We start from the raw sequence: 8,652 nt of genomic DNA on the forward strand, positions 1-8,652 counted from the left end.
CGCACATTTAGGCGTCGGGCTTGACGCATTTTCTCCTCTTCGAGGATGGTATTAACAATATTTTCATCCTTTATTTCTTTTTTAATATTTCTTTTAACCACATCTACCCAACCCGTTTTTGCTAACTCTATGTTATTTTTAACCTCCTCTTTAACTTTTTTGATCTCATCTTTTATATCCTCTATGGAGGATATTTCACCGTCCTCTCGGGATACCTTGATGTCATTAAGTTATTGTTTGAGGTTTGTGTTTTCCTCTTTAAGTTTTTCTATTTCGGCCTTGAGGGTGTCTTTTTCCTCTCTATCTTTTTTCTTGTGGGTTTCGGCGTCTTTCACCCATTTTTTCATATCCGTCTCTATTTTTGTTAAACGGTTAAACATATCCAAAAAGTCCTCCTTACTTATAGCCTCGTCTTGTGTATCCTTGTGTTCCTTTCGTTTAGACATTGTAGTGTCAATAAGAAAAGAAAAGAAAAAGGATAAAATAAATGGGTTCGAGACTTAGCCGAGTTTGTGTTATGTTATGTCGTAGTCACATCGGCATTTTGCACACGACGAGCACGCTAAAAGAACAAGGATGTGCCGCCAAGAAAAGAAACGCGACACTCGGCAACCTCAAGAAACAAGGAGGAGAAGAGCACGGCAACGGCAATGGCAACTACAACGGATGATGACGAACTACAGTAGGTCGTCCAGCACGCCGACGGCAGCAGACGACGACGGACGTCAGAGGCGGCAACGCGGCAACAGATGACAACAGCACGATGGGGGGGGGAGTGCAGCTCGGTAGCAGGCGGCGACAGACGTCGCAGACGGCAGCGACGACAACGTGGCGCACGACCGTTGCAGAGAGAGAGAGAGAGAGAGAGAGAGAGAGAGAGAGAGAGAGAGAGAGAGAGAGAGAGAGAGAGAGAGAGAGAGAGAGAGAGAGAATTGGGTTTTGAACCCAAGACGTAGTGCTAGTAGGGGTAAATTTAATATTTGTAGGAATCGTATGCGGCGGCGGAATAAGAGAATTAGGAGAATGCAATGGATGAACTTGGGAAAAAGTTTGAAGATTTGATATGACCTTCATATCATTAAGATGAGGGTTAGGCTTCATATCTACCCTACCACACACGAGACCTTCCCAGCCGATATAAACACAACTAGATTGAATTTCAGAGGGGGAAATGGTTCTTTGGTAACTACTAGTTTGATAAGTCTAGAAACTACCAAGAATGAGTACCTTAGGGACGCCCTCGAGCTTTTCCTCGCTGTGGAGAGCGCCCATCCAAGTTTCCAATATTTCTTCTCCCAGAATGCCCCCCCCTTCAATCCTTGCACAAATTTCTTACCCAGACACGGGGATGCACTCTCGATTGCTGACATTCATTCATCAGTAAAGTCCTTGGACATTGAGCATCACTACTACTCAACTATCACATGTAAACTACGTGAAAATGTGATAGTTTTGGTCTCGTACGTAACATTTGACATCCGAAGGAGACAATAAAATCTATCTATCTCTCTAATTGCAACCAAGCTAAGGCAGGCCAAGCCCCAACCAAGGCAGCCCAGGCCAGGCCAAAGAGAGAAAGGAGATGGAAGAAGAGGGGAGTGGGCCAAGATGGAAGGGCATCTCTGAAAATAAGGAAAACTCAGGGGCATTTGGCCGGTGCTCTCTTATACGAAGCAGACAGACAGACAGACAGACAGACAGAGACAGACAGCTATGCTGCCCTGCCCTTACAAGGAAACAGAGACGGGAAGATCAAAAGCTCTGCGTCCTTCCCCTCCCTTACGAGGTAAGCGAATCTCTCACCAGTAAACGTTTTACAGAGTATATGTATATATATATATATATATATATATATATATCTGTGACCAGGTACAGTTTTAATGGGAGAGGAACCAGGGGTTGTATCAGATTCCATCATAATATATAAAAGGAAAATCCAGATTCCTTCCCTGTGTTTCAATGCAGAGGGACTATTGGATTCCATCCGAATATTCGGATTCCACCATATATAAGAAGATTCAGATTCCTGAGGAATTGGGTTGTATCAGATTCCACAGTTTTTTTCAGTTATTGAAGTCATTGATCATCGCTCCATGTCCTCTGGAGTATCTAGTCAATTATATCCTATAGAATCACCCCGTTGTGTTGATAATGGAGAAGCGAGTAAGGTGGGGGGTGTTATATGCTATATTAATGGTGACACTGATTGTCGAAACAGTTCATCTTCACTTCCCCATTTGATTATGTGCTCAAGCTGGACATCAGGTTTGGGTTCTTTCTTGAAAAGACCAATTCGGGTTGTGTAATAGCATGTGCCCATGGTTATGGGAGAACAGAAAAAATTTGTTAGCACAAAATTGTTAATCATGTTTTTCATGGTGTGTCCTACATCTGATGAATGACAACTCTATCACTCACAATGGTTGCAGCTCCCCCATCAACCAGAACGGGGTTGTGGACTTACTCTGTATCATGTGGACATCATCAAAAGCCGATTTGTAGTACTTAATGGTGATCAGTATGATGGTGCTTAGTATGAATCTGAAGAAAATGTTGAAGAACTCTAATGGAGGTCTCAGAAAATTGTATTAGCTTGAATATCTTGAACTTATTCCATGTCATAGGACCCTTACCAAAATAATAAGAAAGGTTTAAATAAGTTGTATTAAGAATTCTTTATATCTATTTCTAGAATTCTTGCTATGTATATATGAATGAAATGTTGGAAATAGTTGGACCGATAATAATTTCAAGGTTATAGCAAGGCAACATTTTTAGATTGTCGAATCATTATAAATGTGATGCTTGAAGTGTGAATGATGGAACTTTATCCACCCTTTATTTGAAGTCATCAGCTACATTTTATGTCTTTCCTTCTATCTGTATGTTTGCCATAGGCACGAGTGTGTTTTAATTTACATTTATTCATGTCTATGTATGTATGCATAAATTTATATATACATGTATAAGTGTATATGTGCTAGTACTAGAAGGAAGTATACCTATGTGTGCAATATATAGTTATGTGTATTATATACTAGGCATGTCTTTGTGTATAGGTATTTGTAAATATAAATGAAATTTTTTTGCCACACCATTTCCACAACTTTTTTCTGTCTGATGTAGGCATGGCTCAGCAGAACACATCTTCAGATGAAGATGCATGGGACTTGTCAGACACATCCGAGCTTGCATCACACCCTGAACTTGAGAGAGAATGGAACTCTCGGCAAGCGCATTTTCACACTGTATCCTCTCCTAATATATGAAGTTAATCTTTCCCATTTGAATTTGCATCAGGCCTTGATAAGGAAAATAGCTTGGGTATAGAGATGGAATAGAGGCAGGTAAGAAGTCCTCTGCACAGGAGGGTTTCGAGGCAGGTTTTCGAGAAGCTATTAAGGCAGGCTATGAATGTGGTCAAGCAAGAGGTTGGTCTACGTAAGTAACGACCTTTCAAGTTTTTTCTCCCTTTTTTAATCTTATCATTGACAGAAAAAGCTTGAAATATTGATCAAATGTGAAAACATAGACAATATTAATTGATACTAACTAGGAATCCTGCACAATATAGTAAATTTCTCTCTTCTGTTCTCACTTCATATTTTATGGAAATTAATAAAAAACCATAAACATTAAATTATGAACCCCATTTCAGGCTTCTCTTCTCTTGTATCTATCAAAACTCCCGGCATGTGCCTATGCAATGGCTTTGTCATGGCCTTTGAGAACTTGGAATATCAATCAAATGTGTAGGAGGCATCTAAGGATGCATAGTGAATTGTGACTGAATCTTCGTTCATAGACATTATCTGCAACAAGCCTGATATGTTGATCCTTGGCCAAAGAATTGTGCATGCCTTGATATTTGGGTCCGGCAACCAATATCTGTTGGCATCATCTATCCCACATTATTTACATTCCCCTACTTCACTCCTATAAAATGGAGTCTTTTTTGTGCTGCAATATATAGTATTTTATAAATTTCCCCACACCATGCTTAGTGATGGCCATCCTAATCTATTTCTTTCCCCCCGCCTTATATGTTAACAATTCTATAATCCACCATCTAGTGTAAATGTCTTATAGTATTTGGGATAATCTTTGAGTATCTGGTAATCTGTGGTAATTCACTTCCTTTGCATCCTTTGTCTCTGATGATGAAGTCCATGATGAACATTCAATGACTTAATGCATACCAAATTGCTCTTCCAAATAGCATGGCCTGCATGATGAAATTTTTATGGTGAAATAAAAGAAAGAAAAAAACACATATAAGAAGACTAGTCTTGGAAGATGGCCAGAAAGCCATTGCACATGCATATGGCAAAGACTAAGACTAGCAGTTTCCTTGTTTGCATAAAGTAAAAGATAGATGCAAGTTATTCCAAGGGCACTCTGGACATTCAATTTCTTTGAAATAGAAATCTATTTCTTGAGTGATGAACAATTTTAAATGCAAATATGGATTCGCAAGTTTCTAAATAGATCAACCCAGTAACAGTTAATATTCAAATGGTCTGCTTAATTTAAATGAGATTCATTTAAAGTAATTAAAGTTGTCCCTAGTTCCTTTTTTATGGCATAGATTCATTTTTCAAAAACTTACGGTGTTGTTTTTTCTTGTCAGCGCATTTATTGCTTTGCCAGAATCAGTGAAAAATGCATTATTAGATAATTCAGCACAATCACGACTTGGTTCATCCCACGAAAAACTGTCATCAATCTCATCTGACCAAGCACTGCATCTTTTCCATGGTAGTACCACTCAAAGAGAAACTTCCAGTTTTATAACAGACACAGGCTCAACTGATATTGTTTTCTCAATTAATGAAGTGAAAGAACTTTATATTGAAATACAATCAACCCGTCTATCTGCGGGTACCTTATTGTAACATGTTTATTTGAATGGAAGACTATTCAGAAGCCTTTTCTTTTTCAAGTTATTGTCAAGATGTGGAGCTGTGATATATGTTTGTTACGAGCATCTCTTACTAGTTCTTCTTTACTCTGATGTAAGCTTATGAATCAGAAGACTCTTTGGAAGTCTTTTGTTAATGATGTTAAGAAGAAGCTTTCGAAGACCTGATTTCAGTTAGCATCTCTTACTAGCTCTGTCTACATGATGTAAGCCCATACTAACTGTAGGAAAATTGGTTAAATCTCTATTTTAATGCACAGATATATGATATATATAATTTCTGTTAAATGAGAACTTTTATATTACTCTGATGCTATGGATGAATACATTTGATTTACAAACAGCAAATGGCATGTCCAGTTTGTGAAAGGTTAATTTAATCTGGTATATTAAAGCATGACCTTATATTGCTTTATAGCCCTAATAAAAGGCCAAAGGTTGTGTATGTCAAATGGCACTGGAACCTTGTTGACTCCATGTTAGACAATGTAATATTTAATAAATTTTATGTTGTTGATGGGCTGCCATATGATTTGAAAGACTGTTTTTAGAAAGATGGGAGTCTTTGAATATGAGAGAAAGGAAGATAAATGATTCATAGGGCGCCCCTCTTTATTGGACCCTAGTCGGGGGAAAGTGGGCATGTGTGCTTTTGGTCAGGCATTTCCTGTCTACTCTCAATTACACAATCATCGCTACCTGATGAAATAAAAGTAACGGCGAAGGAAACAATGAAAATAAAAGGTGGAACCAAAGCTTTAACAATGTTTAGTAGTATGATTCAATCAAATCCTCTACCTGTTTCTGGAGTATGGATGGTCCTAGTGAAGATTGTATAATACATGTCTTTTCTTGGTCTTTGAAGTATGCATGTTTCTAAAGGCAAGACCTGACCCATAGGCTCCAATGGAATAAACACCAAACAAATAATGCTCATGGATGTGCTTATCAATCCCTGGGTTCTCTATGTTTTGCCCAACAGCAACAAAGTATTGATGATACATGAAAATCACTTGCCATTCACTGGCCATCTCATGTACGGAAGACCCTTCACTGATATGCTGTTCACAAAATTGTTGATTTCTCAAAGATGACTGCTATGATCTTCCATTGCACAGTTAAATCAAACCTTGCATAACCTTTGTATCTTCCACCTCCGAAAAATTATTGAAGAAAGCTGCCAATCTTTCAAGCTTGGCACCCTTTAGCCAATATCATTAGCCCCCACATTTAACTTCAGCAAAGAATTTTATCGCCCTATAAAATCTTGCCGATGTGGCTACTAAGCTATTTTTTTAAGAAGCTCCCACTAGAATAGAAAATTTCCCAATGGAGCTGCTAGTGCCGGGTAAACATGTATTAGCTGGAGTAGAAAGTAATGGAATGGTGAAGAAATTGTTTTACCATAGGCAGAATAGCCAGGAAAGGGTGAACATGTCAATGGTCCTCTATAAAAACATCAAGTCCCATTCCATTCTGCTCAAATTTGATATGAGTTCTGGTAACGTATACTTGATCAATTCCACAGCATTTGATTCCATCAGATAGATAATTATGCATAGAAGAACAAGTGAATGTATATCGCTCGCTCCCCGTAATTCAGCTCATGTCTCTAATTTTGGTACCTTACCCATCTGCATACAGGTTAGACATCATAATATATGCACCATCATGTCCATAATCTAACCTCACCATATGTTCAAAAACTTGTCTTCCTTGATCCAAGTCTCCCATCTTTTGGCAAGCACTCAATATGATATTCCATGTCACAACATCTGCTGGAACATCCACTTTTCCAACCATCTCCAAACCCTCAGATAAGCGACCTACACGAGTAAGAAGGTCAACTATACAATTAAGTTTCTTTACAGTAAATATATTCCAACATAGATTTTCCATACGTTTTAGGTATCTCTTGCTCTCTTCGACCAGACCAGAGTGACTGCATACTATCAGTACACTGACAAGTGTAGTTTCAGTTGGCGGTATCCCTTCATCGTTCATTTTTTTCACCAAGTCAATAACTACTTCTATTTCCCCTTGGTAAGCATATCCTCCAATTAATGTGTTCCAAGTGACACCATCCTTCACTGACATTTCATTAAATATCTGCCGAGCATCAACCATACTACCACATTTGCTGTACATATCAATAAGGGCAGTTTGTAAAATCATTTCAGATTGCTCTTCAAGCTTACACATTTTGTAGATTTGGGCATGGATTTTCTTCCCTCTGTCAAGAGATGTTGTGTCTCCACAGCCTTTTAACATGCTCATAAAACTAATGATGTTGGGAAATATTCCTTGCTCTAACATTTTACAATAAAAGTGAATAGCCACCTCATTTTCTCCTTGTTCAGCATAGCCAGATATTAATGATGTCCAACAAGCTACATCTGGTGGCATTCCTGGCCTCTCTGGTCCTGGCAAGGAATTGAATGAATCTTCCCTATCATTTGAATTAAATTCATAACCTACCCTCATAAAATTCGATGAAAAAATGTTTAGAACTTGTAATTCTTCAAAGATTTCTCCCGCGTCATTGATCAATCCAGACTTAGCATACATATCAACCAAAGCAGTACCAACTCGAATGTCACTCTCGAGTCCATCTTTAACTATCTCTACATGCATTTCTCTACCTTCCTTGATAAACCCGGACCCAATACAAGCTTTCAATCCACAAACATATGTTACCGGATCAGGCTGTACGCCTTCCAATCTCATTTTCTCGAAACATTGTAATGCCTCCTTTTCAAGCCCATGTTCAATATAGCCTAAAATAAACTCCGTCCATAAAACAACATTCCTAACTTTAACATTCTCAAAGATAACTTTTGCTTCGCATAGCAATCCATGCCTTAAATACATATCCATAAGTGAGTTACAAACTGCAAGATCTTGTTCAAATCCAGTTTCTAAAACCCTATTGTGTATTTCCATACCTTTATGAATAGATGATTCAACATTCGTGCAAGCTTTAAGGCCATATATAAAACTTACCCAATTTGGAGAAATCCCTTCTCTTTCCATCTTATGTAAGCAATCTAATGCTTCTTCGCCAAGCTTATTCTGGGCATAACCAGCCATTAATGATGTCCAAGTGACCACATTTCTTTTTGACATATGATACAACACATCCTGTGCTTCTACTAGAGATTCACATTTAACATACATATCAACTAAACCACTACCAATGAAAAGTTCACTCTCTAAACCTTGCTCAACAATTTGAGCGTATATTTCTCGGCCTTGATCAATACTCTTCATCTTACCACATGCCTTCAAAAGAGCTGATAATATATGCTTATTGGGCAGCAAATTTTCTTCTTGCATTTGATAGAAAGCCAAGAATCCATGCTCCAAAGCTCCATTTTCAACATAGACTTGAATCAGGCTAGTCCAAGAGTTCTCGCTTCGAGGTGGAAATTTGTTGACAATGTTCTTAGCATCAGAAAAGCTTCCGCACTCAACAAACATAAAGAAGAGGGTCTCTTGAAAGATTGGAACAAATTCCAAGCCATGGAAGCAAAGGTAAGCATGAGATTTCTGCTTGCTCTGTAGAGCACCTTTACATCTTCTGTGTTCATTTAGGTATTGGATCCAATCCCCAATCGGAGAGATATGGAGGCTGGGTATAATGTGAAAGCAGGCCGAGATCATACTTTAGAAGCTAAACAGCAGCACACATGTATGAGTGCTTCTTCTGATACCATATGAGCACACATGGA

At 38.4% G+C, this 8,652-nt stretch overlaps 2 protein-coding genes across 2 annotated transcripts; one reads left to right on the forward strand and one right to left on the reverse strand.

Moving 5' to 3' along the window:
• Window positions 1-1,761: 1,761 nt before the first annotated feature.
• On the forward strand, window positions 1,762-4,942 carry LOC147860932 (uncharacterized). The gene is made up of 4 exons (XM_087323543.1): window positions 1,762-1,786; window positions 3,127-3,248; window positions 3,320-3,441; window positions 4,631-4,942. The coding sequence occupies exons 2-4, from the start codon at window positions 3,129-3,131 to the stop codon at window positions 4,893-4,895; spliced, it is 507 nt and encodes a 168-aa protein (XP_087179669.1). The 5' UTR covers window positions 1,762-1,786; window positions 3,127-3,128; the 3' UTR covers window positions 4,896-4,942.
• A 714-nt stretch (window positions 4,943-5,656) lies between these two features.
• LOC147860933 (pentatricopeptide repeat-containing protein At2g33680-like) lies at window positions 5,657-8,652 on the reverse strand. Its single transcript, XM_087323542.1, has 2 exons — window positions 6,326-8,652; window positions 5,657-6,200 (listed from the first exon to the last, which is right to left on the reverse strand). The coding sequence occupies exon 1, from the start codon at window positions 8,582-8,584 to the stop codon at window positions 6,548-6,550; it is 2,037 nt and encodes a 678-aa protein (XP_087179668.1). The 5' UTR covers window positions 8,585-8,652; the 3' UTR covers window positions 5,657-6,200; window positions 6,326-6,547.

The sequence above is a fragment of the Azolla caroliniana genome, unplaced genomic scaffold (assembly GCF_043228905.1).
Source record: "Azolla caroliniana isolate FFs.n. ecotype wild unplaced genomic scaffold, voAzoCaro1.0.p SCAF_8, whole genome shotgun sequence".
Lineage (NCBI taxonomy): Eukaryota > Viridiplantae > Streptophyta > Polypodiopsida > Salviniales > Salviniaceae > Azolla > Azolla caroliniana.

Excerpts from the sequence above, each read along its gene's own strand:
- LOC147860933 (XM_087323542.1), bottom strand. The coding sequence starts at position 8,584 with ATGATCTCGGCCTGCTTTCACATTATACCCAGCCTCCATATCTCTCCG.
- LOC147860932 (XM_087323543.1), top strand. The coding sequence starts at position 3,129 with ATGGCTCAGCAGAACACATCTTCAGATGAAGATGCATGGGACTTGTCA. Across the intron at positions 3,249-3,319 it reads GGCAAGCGCATTTTCACACT|CTTGGGTATAGAGATGGAAT; the intron begins GTATCCTCTCCT and ends TAAGGAAAATAG. Across the intron at positions 3,442-4,630 it reads CAAGCAAGAGGTTGGTCTAC|CGCATTTATTGCTTTGCCAG; the intron begins GTAAGTAACGAC and ends TTTTCTTGTCAG.